General features: G+C 42.7%; 1 protein-coding gene across 1 annotated transcript in view; it reads left to right on the forward strand.

Annotated features, from left to right (window-relative positions):
* LOC308297950 (phospholipid-transporting ATPase ABCA1-like) overlaps positions 1-21,853 on the forward strand; it is a gene marked incomplete at its 5' end in the record, with an annotated part of 237,041 nt that overhangs the window by 210,741 nt on the left and 4,447 nt on the right. Inside the window, 1 exon segment of the mRNA XM_080741514.1 lies at positions 12,265-12,508. Within this exon segment, the coding sequence (XP_080597640.1) occupies positions 12,265-12,508 (244 nt within the window).

The following is a 21,853-nucleotide window of genomic DNA, read 5'->3' on the forward strand; positions in this document are numbered from 1 at the left end:
ACGTCAATGGGGCTCTGATTGGGCTACAACCTTGCCCAAATCTGGAGTCATACTTCATAGGAATGTCATAGTTGACTGATGTCATAGATGGATAATAACTGATGTCACATGAGGTCTGAGATGCACATGGAATCCAAGGCGTTCCCGTGTGGATCCCGAGATCCACATGATTTTGGTCTTTCTTCACGGCAGGCCACCAGGAAGGAGTGCACTGTCCTGCTGTGGGGCCGGCGTTCACATTTTGACCCCAGGTTGCTCATGTGTAAAACACCTTTCTGCAGCCCTCCCTCCCTCACTGACAAGCCTGCCTTTTTCTGAAGCGTTCCTCCGCTCCTCTTGCCACATTACCCCCTTATTTATCCCAACTCGGTCTCTCTGCCTTTCCTCCAGCGGTGTAAAGTAACTAAGTACATTTACTTAAGTACTGTACTTGAGTACAATTTTGAGGAATTTGTACTTTACTTGAGTTTTTCCAATTACGTCTACTTCACTACATCTTGGATCCAAATATTGTACTTTTACTCCATTACATTTATTTGAAAACTTTAGTTACTAGTAAGACGCCTCAGGGCGAGGTCACGCCATGTCTTGGCCGTCTGGCCAGTGATGTACTGTATATCGGACCAGTTCCCCATATATGGGTATGAAGTCCTGTTAGATATTGGCTTAATATTGATGACATCAGGGATAGAGTGGTTCGCATGACATTACAACATACAATCCCTTTCATGCCAATACATGGAGATCCCCTCTTTATGCCCATATATGGAGATCCCTGCTCTGAGTATCTGACATCACTGTGATGTCACCTGTGATCTGATGTCACAGTGATGATGTCAGGGGAATCACATTGTCAGGCGTATACATATGGACAAGCTGTGCCGGTTCTGACAGTAAACTGCGACCTACGGTCGCAAATAGTGACTTTGCAGATATAAATTATAATATTAAAAACACACATAAACCACTTTAGCCATATTTTATACGTAGGCCGGTTGAAAATAGCAGATCTACAAGCTCACAACGCATCGCGATCTGCTATTTTCAAACATTCCGCACTTTCACTTTTGCTACTTTAAGTACATTTTGATGCCAAGACTTTCATATTTTTACTCAAGTACATTTTGAATTCTGGACTTTAACTTGTAACAGAGTGTTTCTATATTGCAGTATTGATACTTTTACTCAAGTATAAAATGTGAGCACTCTTTCCACCACTGCTTTCCTCTCTCAGGTGGTAGGGGCTCTCAGCACAGCCATCCAGAGTGCTTGTTAGTGCTGCCCCCTGTAGTTCAGCGATGACCCTGTCTTTTATCACCAAGCTGCCCTTATGCTGCTTTTAACAGCGCTGCTTCTGAATATAAATCAAGTCCCGAATGAGCCAAAATAGCCCATTCAAGCCACACACAGAAGGTGAGTGAGAAGGCAAAAGGGAGGAGAGCACAGATTCTTAATGTGCTTTGAGGATAAGACAGGGTGGCCATTTTAAGAGGCTCATTATCTCGCCCCATGATTACTATGAGATTTGAAGGTACCTCTCCCCTACATGGGCAACTGGCGGCCCGGGGGCCACATGCGTCCCTCAACTTCATTTAATGCGGCCCGCAGGTTAATACCGGAATACTGATATATTATTGATTTCAGCTGTTACAATTCCAAACATGACCTGCTTTAATTCCATCAGTCTATATTAGTAGCTTAATGACTAGTATAGTGGTATTAAAATGTATTTTTTTATGTCCAATGTATTTGTATTTAGGTTCATAAAGTTAACATGAGTATATAACTAAATGCGTTTGAAATTAAATCAAAATGTTACATTTCAGGATCCCAATTAAAAAATAACAAAAAATTATTCCAGGATTCCAATTTAAAAAATAGCCGATCTACAAGCTCAAAACGCATCGCACTGCGATGTGTTTTGAGCTTGTATATCTGCTATTTTTGCTTCTTTTGTATGAGATACTAGAATGACAAAGTTGGACGTAGCTATATGCAATGTGGCCCTCTGGAGTGAAGGTGGAAATATAGTGGCCCTCGCCATCATCAAAGTTGCCCACCCCTGCCCTATGCCATCCACACATCTCTGTCGGTGTGTGTATCCGTCTGTCTGTCTGTCTGTCTGTCTATCTGTCTGTGTTTTTGCCAAAATATGAGGATGCCTGACATCGCTGATGTCATAGATTCGCCTCCAAGTACTCTGATAACAGGTACTGCAGAAGTACTGCCCTTGAATGATGTCCGTGTCCCGCAAATGATCCGTACTGCACTTGTTACTCACCCTACGTTTTAACAGCGGGCAACAACCGGAATTTCTACGTTATGTCGTCCAAAAGATAAAATATTGTCATGTTTTTGGGGGCGACGCTTTCCGCTATCGCCTCATCGCCTGCTATCGCCAGTAGTTGCGTCCCACTTGCGTCAGTAGTCCCACTGACAAATAACACACTTCTGGAAAATACGGCCGGCCGTTGCCCGCTGTTAAAACCCGAGATTCTAGGGCCTAGAACGTTAGAATTGACGAAAGTCTGGTGAAGAAGGGGAAACATGAAGAAGAGGGGTTAAAACCTGTGGCTGTAAATAGTCCTTTTTACTGTGGTGGTGTGCCGGCCATGAGAGCTCCCAGGTGCTAAGTAAACCCAAATGAAGTGCAGGAACCAATAAAAGGCCCCTCTATAACGCTGTCAGTTACGAAGGACGCATGCTTGCCGATGCAGGATTTCACGCTGATTGATATCACTCATATCCCCCCTCGGGTTGCTTGCACGCCAAGCGAGCACACACACACCAGCCTCAGCATGCCCCGTTTTCTCCTTGCTTAAAGCGCAGAAGATATAAAAGTGGGCTTTAAAGTGCCTTTAATGCATTAAGGTAATGTTGTGTGCGGGCGCGGTTGTTTTTTACAAGAACGGTGTCTAAAAAGTTTGGATCAATCTGCTTGAAGTTGGCCTGACAGTGGCCAATAAATTCCTCCCCTGCTCTCTCAGCATCAGTGCGGCAGGTGTGCTGTTAACTAAGTAGCTCCGAGCCTTTAACCTATTTAGAACGGGTACAGTATTGTCTATTATTATTTTATGCTTTAACTATTGAAAAATAGCAGATATACAAGCTCACAGCGCGGCACCGAGTGCCGCGCTGCGAGCTTGTAGATCTGCTAAGTTAGTCTGTTGAGAGACTACTATGTCAGTGGTTCTTAAACCTTTTCATGTGAAGGACCCCCAAAATGATATGTATTAGGCCACGGACCCCCATCTCAAAATATTTAGTTCCAGGGACCACCCAGAAGCAAAATTTGAGTTACAAACGTTCGCTTTGAAAATACATATATTCAAAGATTTGCACACATTTTCACGACTTTTTCAAAAATAGCAGATCTACAAGCTCGCAGCGCGGCACTCGGTGCCGAGCTTGTATATCTGCTATTTTTCACTGGTTAAAGCATTCAATAATTCTAGGCCTAAATGGGTTAAGTGTATGTCATGGACGCAGATGGATGGGGGTATAATGCTTCCTGCCGTTTACAACGCATCAGCGATGTTAGTTGTAATTATTACAGCTACTGTAGGACACGGACAAATGCATTTGTGGTGTGCTGTTCTTATGACTAGCAGGGATCTTCTTGAATACATGCACAAACATTTTTTTGTAGGATACACCTACACAACATTTTGAGCTGCGTTGAGGTTAAACAATACTGCACAGTACAGCATGTAGAGTTAAATTACATGTTCTTTTCCACTGCCAACAGACAGCACTAGCACTCCATGTCAAGACAAGTCAAGTCATCGTTATTTATACACCAGGAGTTGAGTGCTTTCCAATGAAAAATTACAAAACAGCACATGTTGTCCATTCGTCCATAATATAGTCCACAAAAAACATAAAACACCTAAATTACATTGGATTTCTTTACATAAAAAACACAGTAGCTAAAGTAAAGAGAAACTGAGCAAAACAAAATGATTAAAACATTAAAAATATATATATAAAAAGTTAAATACATTCAGTGGTCTTTACAAAAACATCATTGACCATCGGTCGACCTCAGACTGAGCTAAAAGCAAGAGAGAAAGGCTGGTCTATAGGTTAGATTTAATTGTCAGTGGAGGGGCTTGACTTAACGTGGGATGGGAAATGTTTCAAAGGTTTAGGGCAGTGGTTCTCAAAGTTTTATTTGGGTCTGTAACAGGTTCATTTGGTTCCATTCCACATGGTCAGAGTTAAGGGGAGATCTTGAAATGTGAAAGTTTGAGGAACGCTCGTATTGATGTATTGTATTACCTTGCTTATTGAAAAACGCTCTAGATTAAGAGCATCTGCCAAATGCCTAAATTGTAAATTGTAAACACTGGTTTATGGGAAGCAACAAAGAAAGCACGGTTCCCTTTGGTCACCATCCATCCATCCATCCATCCATCCACACACACACAGGCATCCGTTATTCAGGCCATCATCCATCCATTCATCCCAGCTCTTGTCCGTGGCATTTCTGACCACGGCTTTGGTGGTGACCCCTCCGGTAACACCAGGAAGCTTTCTAAATGACTTCCTGCCCGATCAAAGCGCCAGACGGTGCCGGACGGCAGCATGATCTCTTGCTCTGCTTTTTTTACCCCTCCCTTGCACAGAAACCCTATATTTGGCCATGGTTGAGGTGGTGACCTTCCTAGTCTCCGTCAGAAGGTAGCAGCATTACGTTCCCTTATCTGAATCTGGCCGTTTGTTTTAAATTAACACAGAAGCACCATCTCCCGGGCATTGCGGGGGCGAGGACAGGATTGAGGTGGAATAATGAAAAGCATAGCAGGGCATTGTGCAGCCCGGAGACGAGGCATGGTGATCATCGTGTTGACCTGATGCAAATTTAGTCCATTTGCTATTTGCTCTTTAGGGCGCACATAATGATACATGGTCATAGTCGTGAACCGCAACTCAAAAGTGCAAGTTGATGAATAAGTACTTCCAGCATTGACACGGTATATAATGCACCAAAGAGCTTGTTTGAATCGCTTGACACAAATATGAAAGAGCTTGTTTGGTCGCGAGTACAAAGAGACACTCAGTGTGAAAGATAAAACCTCCTGCCGGGCCGCCGTAAGCCACAGCAAAGTGACAGAAAGAGAGTGAAAAGAAATGGAAGAGAGAAACTGAGGTACTGTAGGGGAATGAGAAAAGGCTAATTGATCAACCCTTTTACTGCCTGCTGACAAGCAGAATTTGATTACCCACGTTGGCCCCGAACACTTTTGCCCAACAGCATACTGCTGTGTTGTGTTGTTATATGTTGGCTGAGCTAGTATTTTGTCTGTTGGCTGAGCGTGAGAGCCGTCAGGTAAAACATGATTCCTGTTTTCCTTGCTGAACACAGCAGAGATCATCAGACCACAGCAGGGACGTGCTGGGCCCTTGATTCAGCCGGGGAAAAAGAGTTGGAGAGGCCCTCATTGCGTGCTATAGAGAGAGATCTCTCTCTATAGCGCTGCTGCTACTCAAGGATTTGCCATTTCAGATCATGACAAGTGACAAGCCAGTGGGCCAATTACTGTACATGAGTTATATTTCGTCGTTGTCGGGTGGAAACATTGTATGTCCAAAACCGTTTGTTTTGTATTTATCATTTTAAAAATGATTTAAACTAGTGAAAACAGCCGATCTACAAGCACACAACGCCTCGCACCGCGAGGCGTTTTGTGTTGTAGATCTGCGGTTTTCACTACTTTTGTGCAACAGCCTTATATGATGAAGCAGGGCTTTGCTTTGCGAAAAAATGTATAAATTTGAAACTTAGATACAAGGTTTCTGCCCGACAGTGACGATTTACTTTGTTGGCCGCCCAGCCCCCAAAATGGAACGAAGGCCGACATTTTTTTTTTTTTTCTAATGGCCTGGACTGGCCCGGGAATGAACCGGCCGTTCGGGAGTTGTCCCGATTTTCCCAATGGCCAGCACGTCCCTGGACCACAGTCTTGATTGGATGATGAATGAAGCTTGATGAGCGTGGATGGCTCTTCGAATGTTTGATTGTCACAGATCTGGCGCCCATGCTCCCAGATGGAATTTTGTGTTGCTTGTTTGCATTTTGTAAACCCATGCTAACCATAATGTATAGCCTCACCCACTGTAAGAAGTATCGTTACATAACACCTAAAGGTGTTAAATATTATAATAATAATAATAATAAACTTTATTTATATAGCGCTTTTTAAGACAGAGTCACAAAGTGCTTGACAGTGAAAACGAAGGTGCAGCAAAGAAAACAAAACAAATCAACAATATCGTTACAGTAACATCATATCAGAAATAGGAAAAGCAAAAATAAGAAGATATAAAAAGCATACAAGGAACAATAAAAACAACGGTGAAATCACATGTGCTAGGGGTTGAAGGCAGCTCTATAGAGGTGGGTTTTTAGCAGTGTTTTAAAGCGGGGCAAAGAATCAGCAAGTCTTATATGTTCCGGTAGGGCATTCCAAAGCGTTGGGGCTCTGCAAGAAAAGGCCCGTTCACCTCTTGTAATGTAATTACAGGTAGGAATGATCAGCAGTCCTTTGCCTGAGGATCTAAGAGCACGAGACGGTTCATAGGGGACGAGTAGATCAGATATATAAGAGGGTGCGAGGCCGGACAGGGCCTTGTAGGTGATGAGTGAGATTTTAAAATCTATTCTAAATGAGATAGGTAACCAGTGCAGGGAGGCTAAAATAGGTGTGATGTGGTCAAATTTTCTGGTGCCAGTTAAAAGTCTCTTATCACTTTGTGCTCAAAATATCATATTATGTTTGCGACATAATTAAGTTATTTAAGTTAAAATGGTGCAGGGTGCATGCCTACTGCCTTGTAGACGTGACTCCGGGAAATACGGAACCTTATGCCATGCACAGAGGTGTAGAGACCGATATATCGGTCAAACCGATATATTGGTAGTTTTTGGACCCTGATGTCTGTATCATTATCTCTCCGATTTTTATAAGTAATATTAGACCACCATTTGATGACATTTAGCCACTCAGACCGAAAACTTCGAATATTATTGTCGTACCCGTAAGGATCCATTGGGTTTTATTTTACACTTAAAGATCTTATAAAGGGTCCATTTGGTTACCAAATCTCCATCATTTTGCTGGGCACCACCTGGAACCCCCCAAGGACCACTGGTGGTCCCTGGAACATTGTTTAAAAAAAAGTTTTCAAGGTAAGACGTTTTTGAAATTTAGGCTATTTATTATTATTTGATTATTTTTATCATTACAAAAACATCAGTTAAACATCGGCAATTGGTGGTCTAGCACTCTCCATCGGCAAACATCGGCATCGGTCAAAAAATATGGCATCGGTCGGGCTCTACAGAGGTGTGATGTGAAGATTAGTAAACATCCCATGGCTGGATGTTGTCTACAGCGCCTTTAAATTAAATGTAATGTCATATCCACATAACACTGTGGCACTGGTGACACGGCATGCTGAAACAAATGGCACACAAGCGACTACATTTGGGCCTTTTATTGTGGCACTTTAACTTCAAGCCGTCATGTTGCAACTAAAGGGGTTTGGCCAGCCATGAGGCTCATTCATTCTGCTTCTCAGCACTAGCACAGAGCTTCATGTACTCACTCTCAGCCGCCCCCAGGGAGAGTGAAGGCCCACAGTTTATTCACCACATCTCTAATTGCCATTATGGGAGCCTCCCTCCCTCTGCCTCTCAATTCATTGCTAGCACTTGCAGGCCTCACAATGGACATTTCTATGAGTAAATCTAACATTAGGGAATTAATTAGGCTGAAAACAACGGGTCATAAGAGTGCTAATGACAAAATAACAAGGCGCCGAATCTTATTTGGTGCTCACTAGACGTAGCATACATACAACGAGGAAGTTGTTGAATGCTGATTAGCATGGGAGGCCTGGCTTAATTTCAGCAGTGACAAAAGCACATATCCAGAATATGGTTATTCTGGACACAATATGAATAATTATAATGTGTATGCTGTAATTATCATGGTGCTCAGTATACTACTGTATAGGTCAGCACTCAGCACCAGAGAGACACCACATATTTATATGCTGTACCACATTTTCCTGGCATCTTTTAAATTAAATTAAATATGTTAAACATAATAGTCTTTGAACAGTGGTATGTTTGTGATAATTGTGTTTTGATTATTTGGGGCTATTCAATTCATTACTTGAGTGTGCATATGATGATGCTTATTCGACTCCAATAAATATCTTGCTCCTGACCTTTGGGCCACATGGCTCGGGATCTGTTGTTTCCCAAGGCTAATTACTATAATTATAAATATCTTAATGTCATAGAACAAGTAAGTGTATAATCTAATACAGAGCAGTTATAAATATAGAAACCAGTAAGACTCCCTAATCAGTAGATAAGCGAAGGTCGCATGTATGCACAAATTGGCCTTAGCAACCTCATGGTGGCGCTAGAAGAGGGGCATGTGAGAAATCAGGGGCGGAGGTTGTGGTTTGCCGGCCAAGGAGTGTGTGTGCAAAATATGGCATGGATAAGGGCAACGGTGCCGGAGATAAGAGTAGGGCCAAAAGTGTGACGTGACGTGGCGAGTCCAAACAGACAGACCGTCCAAACAGAGGCATGATTTCAGAACAAAATAGAGGTTTTCAAGCTCCTAGATCTGAGAACTGCTATTTTATCTTTTTCTTTTATTTTTATTTTTTCTTAGTTTTTTCTTACAGTAATTGAAAGTATGGTTGCAGACAAGAAAACATGTCACACGTCCACCAAAGTTCATCTTCCCAGATAAAACGCCACGGTGCTCTCTGCAACGATAACAAAAAAAAAAGGCTTTCAACCGCCCGAATTGTAAATATTTCAGCAAAGAGAAAAAGATGTTCTGCAACTCATCGCACTGCTGGTAGTTCTAAAAACTGCCTTTGCGCTCCCATTGTAAACAATTTAGGGGTGGACACGGCCCGTAAAATAACTGAGTTTGAGGTGAAATGCGAACACTAGGCAGTGGCAATTGTCATGCCCTGGGACCCCAAATGACGCTGCTGGGTCCAACAGACCACTATGTTGCCAGGATTCCGAGCATTGATGATAAACAAAGTAAAGTGGTCGATGAGGGAAGGAGGAGGAGAGCGGTGAGGTGTGATTTACACAGGGACCTTCTGGGGTTGGTAGAATCATATCGCTTTCGCTCTCATGTGCTTGTGCGGTGCACCTGCTCCACCGCCCTGCCAAGCCTGGGCTCCTTGGAATGGTTAGGGAAATGAGGTTCAATTATGCAACCTCCTCTTGTCCCTGCTTCCTACATTACACAACCCTGGTGCTGACATAATGCCGAGACCACACGCGGCTGTGGAGAGAAGAGGGTTGTTGTACAGGTAGTCGGCATTGTGTGTTTGTGTCTGGTGGTGTGAAACATGGAAGTGAACATCGGTTGTTTTGGTTTCTTGTCAGCAACCATACTTTCAATTACTGTAAGAAAAAACTAAGAAAAAAAACTAAGAAAAAGATAAAATAGCAATTCTCAGATCTAGGAGCTTGAAAACCTCTATTGTGTTCTGAAATCATGCCTCTGTTTGGACTGTCTGTCTGTTTGGACTCAACCATGGTTTGGTGACAACACTTTGCTTGCCATAATGGACGGCTTCCTATTACTTAACTTATTATACTGTAACTACAATACCTGTAAAATAACATTATTAAGTATAAATATTATTGCGACCGTTAAACCTCCACCGGCTGTCTGTCTGTCAGTCAGTCAGTCCCTCCGTCTGTCCGTCACATCACGCCACACTTTTGGCCCTACTCTTATCTCCGGCACCGTTGCCCCTATCCATGCCAATATAAAGCGGAGGTGTCTAGACGAAGTGAAGGCTTGGCTATTTTGTGAAATGTATTAAATGATTCTAGCCTGCGGCCACTGAAATGCAAGGTCGTCATGTTAGCGGGCTATACGCGTTCACACTGCTCACTGGCACTGCGGTGGATCATACATATACTTCGCTGTTTGTTTACCTGAATTTTGAATGTGCAAGCCAATGAGAGTTTGTGACTGGAATTGAAACTGAGGTTTGTTTCACTCAGTGCATGTGTGTGTGCAGCAGGCTTTTCCCATGCTTTAAAGTTTACCGTGTCTGTCTCCTTTTTCACTACAACTCTTGTGTGTGTGTGGGCGCATAAATGCCTAGGCTAGTAAGACGCCTCATGGCAGTGATGTAGACATCAGGGATGTGGATGTCAGGGATGTGGATGTCAGGGATCTCCATATGGGCATAAAAGTGATTTGTTCCCCTGGCATCACAGGGTTCTCCATATCTCCATATATGGGCATAAAAGTCATTTGTTCTCCCTGGCATCACAGGGATCTCTCTAACAGCAGGGCATCATTTGTTGATGACATCAGGGAGCTCCATATATGGTTAGGGTGACATCACAGTGAAGCCAGAGTGTGATGTCAGAGTGGCAAACCCATTCTGGTAGAGTGGTTCCCCTGACATCACAGTAACATCAGAGCATGATGACATGACGACACATTTTTACGGTCTATGGGTTTGCCCATAGACTAAAAATGTGTACATGGAGACAAGGGCCCTCATTTATCAATGGAGTGTAAAAAACGGTGTATTTTTTCCCCCCAAATTTTGCGTAGGGCAACGTTTGCGTGGCATTTACGAAACGTCCTAAACAGACACACCTGGCGTACATTTGATCCCAGCGTTGATAAATGCGCAGGCTGAAATTTAAATAACACGCCTTAATTATTCTCGAAACGCCCCGATTTTACGACTAGAACGACCTGAATACGATCTAACAACGAAAGGAAAGCCAATAGAAGAGAGTTTACTCCACGCTTCAAGTTCACTCCCATGTCCGCGTCCCACACAGACCACACATGCATGCATGCACGCACGCACGCACGCACGCACACACCACCAAGCCCAGCAGCATTTAGGTTCACTGTGGAACCATTATTACCATTTATTTTGTATAGTAAGCTTGCAGCCTACATGAGTGACACCACACCAGTCATAGTCACAAATGGAATATATTAATTTAACCCAATATCGGTGACGGCGCAGTGCGCGTTTGAGTGGTTACAAAAAAAAGAAAGAAAAAAAGAAAGCAAAATCATGTATTCCCGAAACCACGGGATGCCGTGCATGCAATGTTACTGAGAGATACTGACAAGGAGGCAGTTATAATCTGAAGGTTTGAAGCGTCGGGTGGCTTAATACATAACTCCATATAGGACACACTTGTATAATAGTTGGATACCTCACGGTCCACGAAAAGAATGTCACGGGCTCACCACGTCGGGTTTCATCATTAACTCCAGCATAGTGTAGGCCTACTACAGTACTGTAGCGACTGTATAAATTGAGAGACCCCACAGTTACGTTTTGGATATAAATGTAACCCAATTTCGGCGACGAGCACAATGCGCGTTTGAGTGCTTGAACTAGCAATCATGCACCGTTCCCGCACGGGCTGGTCTTCTCCCCGGTGGGCCGTGGACCCCCAAATAAATCATCCGCAGCGTGCGTGCGCTGGGCTGGGCACAGCCAGGTTTGGACCTTCGGGTTTTATCCATATTTAAAAGGACTCGCGTCACTGTATAAATTGGAGTCTCACGGTCCACGAAAATGTAAGATCACAGCGGCGCCGCGCTGTTCCCGAAAATGCTCTCGCATGCGTTCGTAGGCTATATATGTGCTTGTTCTGAGCCAGGTCTGCAATCTTAAGATTTAGACTGTTAAAGCACTTAACAGTAGATTGCTTCCATATTGCTAGATTTTAATTGCTTGTCATTGTAACTTGGAAATAAAATCGGCGTGCATGTCCATGATGTAGCTGGCTATAATAGGCTATGCTTTTATAAAATGTAATATTTTCACAGGATTATTTATTATTGTGTTGGATATACATTTTCGAGTGGATACATGTGTCCATTGCCTGTCAGATAGTTAGACAATGCTGCTCCGCACGTCTACAATGGAACAAAGTGGTCTAGGATGAATCCTACACCACCTCTGGACTTGACGTGAGATTTGATCCTACCCTACGCCAACGTCAAAGTCAAGTTGAAATGATAAATGCAGAGATTTCCCTAAATTTCGGTGTACACCCAAATTTTGGTCTGCACCACGTTGATAAATGAGGGCCAGGCTGTGACATTTCTCATGGTAAACTGCGACCTTCGGTCGCAATAATACTGCATGCATATTTTCTTGCATATCTTCCTCTGCGTTGTTTTTGAATGTGGACAAACTGTGTTGCTCCAGGTTTGGTGATGGCTACACCGTGACCGTGAGGGTGGGGGGCTCGCCACCCGCCTTGGCACCGGTGGAGGACTTTGTCCAGAGCACCTTCCCAGGCAGCATCCTGAAGGAGAAACACCACAACACGCTGCAGTATCAGCTCCCGCGCACAGAGGGCGCTCTGGCCAACATCTTCAGCCAGTTCACCAGACAGCAGGAGCGGCTTGGTGTGGAGGACTACTCAGTTTCTCAGACCACTCTGGACCAGGTACGACCTTTTATATTGTGTGTGTGTGTGTGTGTGTGTGTGTGTGTGTGTGTGTGTGTGTGTGTGTGTGTGTGTGTGTGTGTGTGTGTGTGTGTGTGTGTGTGTGTGTGTGTGTGTGTGTGTGTGTGTGTGTGTGTGTGTGTGTGTGTGTGTGTCGTCTCTGTCGGGCAGAAACCTCGCATCGCCAAGTTTCAAATTTGTTTTGGTAAATTAAAGTCCTACTTCATCATACAAAAGTGTTGCACAAAAGTAGTGAAAATAGCAGTACAATCTACGATCTACAAGCACACAATACCTTGCGATGCGAGGCATTGTGTGTTGGTAGATCGGCTATTTTCACTATTTTAAATCGTTTTTTAAAATACTAACCAAAAAAAGGAAGGTTTTGGTTTCCACCCGGCAACAACGGTACTAAAGAAATCGTACTTGTACGTCGTACTTCATAATATGTCATGTCATCGATACACCGGCACCATGTATCAACATGCATTTGCCACTAATATGGATTCCTGCGCTGAACAAACTCGCAGCACGAGACCACAGCATGAGACTTTACGCACAGTACAGTACTGATTATCCTCTCAGTCGGTGGAACTTGCAAACATGCCGCACTATTTGAAGAGGATAAACAGAGCAGGGGAAATTGAGTACAGGCAGATCAGATACTGTCAAACTGGGAACTGCAACCAGCGCTGGTACAACAAACCCCTGAGTCAACACAACAGCCCGCCGCCGGAGATTAATTACAAACTTTGCCGTCTTCTTTCCGTGGATCTGACGATCTTCGCGTCACCGTTCTTCATAGGCCTGCTCATCAAAACATTGTTCTGCGCTCCATAGACTAGTTGTTATCGGTGCATGGGATTTTGATTTTGATAATTAAAGATAAGAAGATAATGCTAAACGGAACATGATGCTGTGATTTTGTCGCACCCAGCACACGGGAACAGACTTTTAAGATGGCTGTTGTTTGAATAGATGAAATATGTCTTGCCTTTTTACCATAAAATAAAACGTTGGGTGTAAGAAGAAGCAGCTCTCAGTTTTGTTGCATTTGGTTCTGATTTCATCTCATGGACTTAATTATTTCCCAATAATTGAACCATTTTAAAGCTATAGGGATGCTTAATATTTGTCATGGTCTGAATAGATGTGTTGTTTCTTCTAATACTAGCTACTCTTAGGTAAGTTGTAAGATATATTCAGCATCATACAGGACTTTGTTTTGAAATGTTCAAGCTTTTGGCAGCGATATCACCAGTTTAACCTTCGACCTCTGGAGTTGCCTGGTCAGTGTATCCTGAAGCCCTGTATTTCTGCAATTTTAATCATTTCTGTCCAAACCCAAACGAGACACCATTAAATAGTGTTTAGCTTTTATAATTTCACAAGAAGCAAAGAGAGGCCTTAAGGATATTTTCTTATTAGGCCTGTGTACCTGTGCTGCAGTGATACCTCAACAGCCAGGTGCTGGTATTGATCAACAGTCTTACTGACACCTAACATGCTGAATGAATTAAAATAAATCCAATAAATACATGTTCCAAATATCTCTTACTCATTCAGTATGCAGTGGACTTCGACTGCTCAGGGAGTCGGCAACTTGAAAATTGTAAGTTTTAGTGTTGTATTAACATAAAGCCTTCGATGGGTTTCTTGCCTCACCAGCACTTTATAAAATGTTGATATCTGTACGTGTGCAAATACAAATCTGGGGTTCCAAATGTCAATCAAAAATGTGTCACTACTGTATAGTCCACTATACATTACCTAGAATGCATCATCAGAAGTGAACAAACTATGAATTTCCCTACGAGATCATAAAGGTTTATCTTATCTTGTGTTGTGTCATATTGTGTCGTGTACTACGTCATGTCTACGTAAAAAATCGAATCCGCAAAGCAGAGATGTTTGGCGCTTTAAAGAGTAAAAAAGAAAGAAATCACAACAAACAGAAACATGACCATTGGTGGAGACGCTGTATACATTTACCGTAAATATAAATAAGCACCTTCCTCTGCATTTTGCTTTCCTCCATATTTCCTCCGCCCATGAAAACATTATCCCACCAAAATGTTGTAAAAAGGTTTTGCTTGCCACAGGCAGGGATTGTGGGATAGCATAGCGTGGTCCAAACACTTGTTGTTTTGCTGACTCTTTCCTTACATATAGTGAATTATTAGATTTTGCTGTGTAGTGAGCAAATGAGAGCCTTGCAACGCATGATGAGTTTCCCAGAGCTGACGTGCTCAAGTCAAACGTCTTCAGAATAATGATGGTAGGCACTACTGATCCAAAAGGCACAACATAGCAAATGGGTTGTGGACAGAGTCTGGCATAGTGTGGAGCGCCATCATCACAAGTTTACCAAAATGGCCTGCGGGGTCCTGTAGCAAATCAGGCCTGTGATTGTGTCTAGACCACCATATTAACTCAACAGCAGAAGACCAGATGGAATGTGAGGACACCCTCACAGGGGTCCATGGGGTGAATCATAACTGCTACAGTAGGAGAAAGCTGTCACTAGCCTGGTTCCAGACCCTGAATCGCTAGCCTCGCCCCTTTAAAAAAATTGTTTCGGCCATTCAGGTCTGGTGATGCTCTCATTGAAGTGGCTTCAACCTGATGACGTCGGGGCTTGTGAGCAGCGTGGGTGGGGTTTTACCAGATACTCATGCGCGATTACAAGTAACCCAGCCAAAATGGTACTGACCGGACTGTACCGCACATTCCCAAACATAAACATCGCGTCGCCCGCCGCGGTAACATGCGATCGCATCGATCTAGCTATGAAACATCAGTAGCAGACATGTTTTACTGTGTTTGATTACTAGTTCGTAGCACTCCTATTATGCCTGTTTCTTTGGTTAGCAAGTAGCAAGTAACAGGCTAGCCAGCCACATAACACCATTAATACTAATGTGCTTTGCTACTGCTGCAGATGGAAGCGAGTTCAGACTGAATAATGGAGTGAAACAAAATGTCAATTCAGGCTGAGTGTCTGGCTAAACTGTCACTGGAGAAGAGAGACTTTCCATGACAGCATGGAACTGTCACTTTGGTCCCAAACAACATGCTGTTCTGTATGTTAAAAACTACTGGCTGGATTGCCTTGGAATTTGCTGTGTACCTTCATGTCCCTGGAGGATGAACCAATGGCTTTTCCTCTAGCGCCACCATTAGGCCACAATTTCCACTAGCACAAAATATATCTCTGAATGCAGTGGTGTAAAGTAACTAAAGTACATTTACATAAGTACAATTTTGAGGTATTTGTACTTTACTTGAGTATTTCCAATACTTTAACTTTACTACTCTAAAAATTGTAGTTAGTTACTTTGCAGATATAAATTAAAATATTATAAAACATACATTAAACCACTTTAGCCCTATTTTATACCATGGCTATTTGAAAATAGCCGATCTACAAGCTTGCAACGCGTCGCATTGTGATGTGTTGTGATCTTGTAGATCTGCTATTTTCAGACATTTTGTACTTTTACTTTTAGTACTTTTAAGTACAATTTGATGCACTTTCTTACTTTTACTCAAGTACATTTTGAATTCCAGACTTTTACTTGTAAGGGTGCACACACCAAAATATGGTTGCCAGCGGATAAACTATTTTTGTGCGCGGCTGACAAAAAAACCTCAGCGAGCGCATTCTGTCCCAAAGCCAGTGACACGCCTGTCAGTCACTCCCAGAACCCTCCCCATTCCGCCTTCGACTCACCCGATTGGACAGAGGGGGAAAACCAGAGAATTTATCTGCTCCAGCATAAACGCAAGGTCGGCGCGGCGCGTAGATATCCTCCACTGACATGAAACCGACCCTTCCCATTGAAATGCATTGGCGGAATGCGGATTCCACTCTCATAGGTATTTTGGTGTGTGTGCACCCTAACAGAGTATTTCTACATTGCAGTATTGATACTTTTACTTAAAGGGGTACTGTCACCTAAAGGGGTACTGTCACCTTAAGAAGTCATCTTAAAATATAAGTTAATATTTTGTATGATGTCATTGTGGGAATGCACAATTATAAGCCAATCAAATTAATTGACTGTACTTAGAGTACTTACTGTACTGGTCAGCTGTTGATGGGGTGCGAGGGGCAGATTACACTGTGACATGAGTTTCAGACTGTTTCAGACCGTTTTCAGAGAGACCACATAACCTACTGTATCATACTATTATAATTTCGGGCGTGTCAGCGGGCCTTTAAGTAAAATATGTGAGGACTCTTCCCTCCACTGTCTGAATGTAAATGGGAGATTTTAACCATTTCAGTTACCCTTTGAACTCTCCTCTAGTGCCACCCTTGCACCAAAATGACACTTTTGATATATCTCATAAGTCATAATCTATGGCAGGGGTCTTCAACACGGGGTCCGGAACCCCTAGTGGGTCCTCAGAGTTACTACAGGGGGTCCTCCAAATGTTCAAATCCTTTTTATATTAACAACTTGAACCCTTAGTCCCCCCAGGAATCCGCGGAGAAAAAGTCTTGATTCTGCGGAGAACAATTCTTGATTGCATGGACATTAAAAAAACAACCTAAAATGACCAGTTATCAAGCTAACAATTATATAGTTCTAATAATCAAGAAAAAACCTTCATGAAATAGCTACAATTAATTGTAATTAGTGGTTAGAATAATCGAATATTCGAATAATCATTTTTGGGAATAAAAATCTAATATTAAATCTATTTTTTTTAATTGTTCTGTTGCAAAGACTACATTGTCATCCAAACCATGCCCATAGTAACCACATTTTAGAGGATAGCCTACCTACTACCTAGTATGGGTAGTATGGGGATTTAATAGTTAGGACAATTTTAAGAGATGTTTTATAAAAAAAGTTACATAGTATAACTTTAAATATCTGAGAACACAAATTGACATGAATCCAAAACCGACGATTGTGCTGTCAAACGATGAAACTATATGGAATCTATGAAAAGGTTGTGGGGGTCCCCGCTTCATCTCTCTCTCGACTAAGGGGTCCTTTCCCGAAAACATTGAAGTCCCCTGTCATAATCTATGGCGCTACCTGCAGGATGAACCTCTGATGAACCCATGGCAGTTCATCTAGCAGCCACCATGCTCAATGTCATGGTTGGATTTAGGTGCTGCCCTTTTCTTGTCTGCTCAGTAAAGTGTCACTCTTCGATCCATCTAACTGTGTCGGTCACAGTTTCAATGAATTCTCAGACAAGGCCTGGATCTGTTTTAGATCTGTTTTAGGTGTAACAAACTTCTGGCACAATGACTTAATTTTGAGCACGAAATGGAATCCCAATTTGTTACGATGCCCTGTCAGCAGACTTGAGGTTCATAAGTTCATCGCTGTAATTTTGCTATGCTAGTTGTGTCAACTAAAGTAGCAGGATGGAAGAAGCTGCAAGAAAGTTACATGTCAGGGTTAGCAAAGACTTCAAATCAACACATCACTCAGCCTTCAAGCTAACATTATTTTAAGCGGTACACCAGGGGCTTGTTAAGCTGAATCAGGCCATAGGCAAAAGACTCGCAACTGAAGCCACTACCAACTACAGTAATAAGGCATGAGTGCAGGGTTGGATCATCTTTTAGCCCCGTCCTCCTGCCTCCCTCGTGCGCTACCCACAACAGTCAGGTGGTCACAGCACGCAAACACACTGTTTTAAGGCATATTATGGCTGAAGAAAGCTGTACACATTTTATCATACAGGATTCACAGTGTGTAAGCTAAAGTACAGTATGTGCATTTATCTTACACATACTAATAACCCCTGCTGTAAATACATATTTTTTTTTTATATTTGATTGACTTATTGAGAGTCAAGGGCCCATAGGTCCCGGCCCACTGGCCCAATGGCTAATCCATCCTTGCATGAATGGCAGGTTAATGGCAAAGTTGGGTAAATACTGTCGTAGGCCCATAAAAAATGTATCCCAAAACCCAGTTAAGAGATACAGGATGTTGAGTTTTTAAGAAATATTGTCGATCTTGCTATCACGCCAGGATGATCCACTGAGAATACAAAATCTGGCACATATCTTGTATCCTTTAAGTGAACTTAACCGCCCTTTTGGTCAATGTTTACCAGATCACAGTCAGTAAATGAATCATGTATTGGATGGAGCGGGAGGTCAGCGAGTTAAAACACAGAGGCGAAGACTGAGAGAAGCACGGTGACCCAGACAGCCACCTTTCAGCCCATGATTTATAGAGCCAAGAGCTGACCTATAGCGCAAGACCCGACTTGCACTACAATTAATATTGATTGTCGCGGTCTGAAGCTTGGCCGTTAATGCTGGTGGCAGGCCTGGACAGTGCAGAAGGGAGTGTTTTGGAACAAAAGACCTGACTTTCTATATGGAGGTTGTGAACATACTGTAAGATGACTAGCCCATGGTGTAAATGTCAAGTGCTCTCGTGTGAATTCATAATGTTGAGTTATGGCCCTTCTCCACCACAGAAGGAGCCTAAAAGGTGTCAACGTAGTTTTTGTGTATTGTTGTAGGGCTGTAAACAAGAACAACATTAAGTCTTATGGACGTACAAAAGGAAATGCATGTCATGTTTTTTTTTTTTTAATTCTTAATAAATCACAATACATAATCTTCTTAGATTGGGGTACAGAGCTAATAGGGTCCATGACTTTAGGCATGTATGCAATTGGCGAAACCTCGCATATAACTCAGTGTCGCGGTAGAGCCGAACCAGAATCTGAACCACGATGGAAAGGCTTACTAAGCGACTGAACAGGGCTAGGTATTGGAAGAGTCTCGCTAAGACCCTCTCAGAGGCTTTGAGGTTAAGTACGAACCAACGTCTGAGCTTCAGGGAAAGAGCTTTATTTCAACATCCTTTCCTTTTGTTTATGATTACCAGCAGCCATTTTAATCGACTTCCCCTTGTTTTCATTGCTCTGTATATCTGTTTACTTTTTCTATTGACACTCTAGTGAAGATTCCTCACATTACCTAAACCATTTTATTTCTCTTTTAACCTCGTGAACCCTAAGTCCCTATTCCAGGCATGTCGTAATGGACAAGACATTTGGCAAAACTAGGCAAACATTCATCAATGCAAGGCGTTGTGAGCTTGTAGATCGGCTATTTTCGCTGAAGAGATTTGGTATACTAAGGAGGGGGCCAAGTATAGGCCCCTGGGGGACCCCGGTCAATAAAGTACATTGTCGTTGTCGGGTGGAAACCTTGTATGTCCAAAACCGTTTGTTTTGTATTTATCATTTTTAAAATGATTTAAACTAGTGAAAACAGCCTATCTACAAGCACACAACGCCTCGCAGTGCGAGGCGTGTGCTTGTTTTCACTATTGTGCGACGGCCTTGTATGATGAAGCAGGGCTTTACTTTGCGAAAGAACATACAAATTTGAAACTTGGAGATACAAGGTTTCCACCCGACAACGACGATATACTGTAGGGTTCAAGTGGTCAAGATAACACTACTTTGTGTACACCAAAGTAAGATGAACCAAACCAAACTACAAATAGCTTTTCCTTCGAGATTCTCGGAGGAGAAATATATAGTCCTTCACTTGTGAAAAACATTTGAAAGGCGGTCATTGAGCTATTATGTAGGGGCGTGGACATGGGAAGGTCCGGCATTAAAAAAAAAACCTCATGCACCTGTGAGGACACTGCGGATGCACGGGAGAGGTTAATCGTTCAACTCGACGTCCTTCCCCTCCTCTGTTCTGCCTCAGCGGACACCTAATAAACACCTAAATGCTCTCCGTAATGTAATTAACGCCCATATCCATCTGTTATTAAGAAAATGCCAGTCGGCAGCAGTAGCGTGTGAAGTTCAGAATATGAAGGGAAGGTTGGCTACACACAAGAGTAAGGGATTGGAAGAATCACATGCCATTAAAGGGAAGGAAATGGATATAAAGCTGTATTCTGTAACTTCCATGTCCTGTACGGGGTTTCGATCCCAGGTCCCCCCTGTGCAAGTGTTGACATTTTTACCAAGGAGCTAACAGAGCATGTGTACCTGCTCAGGGGAGAAATACAATTTCGACCTTTGTGCAGTAGCATTTGTCAACAAGTAGTGAGTGGTCATACCAGTGGTGTAAAGTAACTAATAAGTAGGCCTACATTTAATCAAGTACTGTACTTTTTGGGGTCATTTTACTTTTCATGGGGTATTTCCAATTTTCTGTACTTTTACTTCTACTACTCTACATCTCTGATCCAAATATTGTACTTTTACTCCACTGCAATTGAAAACATTAGTTACTAGTTACTTTATACTGTAGATTGTGATTATTACTACAAAAGATACATTAACCACTTCAACCCTACATACATTTTGGGCATTTGTGTTATGATGCAACACATTTTCAAAAGAAACTTGAAATGGGACATTCTGCATAACGAGTAATTTTACCTCTGGTACTTCATGTACATTTTGATGCCAATACTTTTGTACTTTTACTCAAGTCAATTTTGAATTCCAGACTTGTAACAGAGTATTTCTACATTGCAGTATTGATACTTTTACTTAAGTAAAAGATTTGAGTACTTTTCCCACCACTGGGTCATTGCGACCGTAGGTCGCAGTTTACTGTCAGAACCGGCACAGCTTTGGTTCACTGTGGCTGAACACATCACTGTGACATCACAGGTGACATCACAGTGTTGTCAGATACTCAGAGCAGGCATAACGCCTGACACTGTGGTTCCCCTGACACATCACTGTGTCATCACAGGTGGCATAACAGTGATGTCAGATACTCAGAGCAGGGATCTCCATATATGGGCATAAACAGGTGACATCAGTGGTGTGGCTGGTTCAGACAGGGATCTCCATCTATGGGTATAAAAGGGATTAAATGTTGTGATGTCATGGGAACCACTCTATGCCCATATATGGAGATCCCTGGTGTCATCAATATTAAGCCCATATCTAACAGGACTTCATATCCATGTATGGGGAACTGGTCTGATATACATCACTGGCCAGACGGCCAAGACATGGCGTGACCTCGCCATTTAGGGCGAGGTCGCTTGTCGCCCTGCGGCGTCTTACTAGTATATCCTACCACAGGATCTACATTTGTCAATAGAAGAAGAGGGAGACCAAACACTGTGTTAACATATAGACCATACTGTACATATTCATCAAAATAAACGTGTACAACCTTCTGTCTATGGCTAATTATCCTTTTGCTTATTCTCCTCCCTTTGACCTGGTTGGCAATTTGGCATGCACCTGATAGCCTGACAACAGACAAGCTGATCGTGTAGGCCTGGAGCTAGCCGTCCATCAAGTGCCTTGCTCAGTTGTTTGTTACTGGTGGTACAACATATTAAGTTTCATCCTCTA

Source organism: Nannobrachium achirus (assembly GCF_963921795.1).
Source record: "Nannobrachium achirus genome assembly, chromosome: 14".
NCBI classification, from domain to species: Eukaryota; Metazoa; Chordata; class Actinopteri; order Myctophiformes; family Myctophidae; genus Nannobrachium; species Nannobrachium achirus.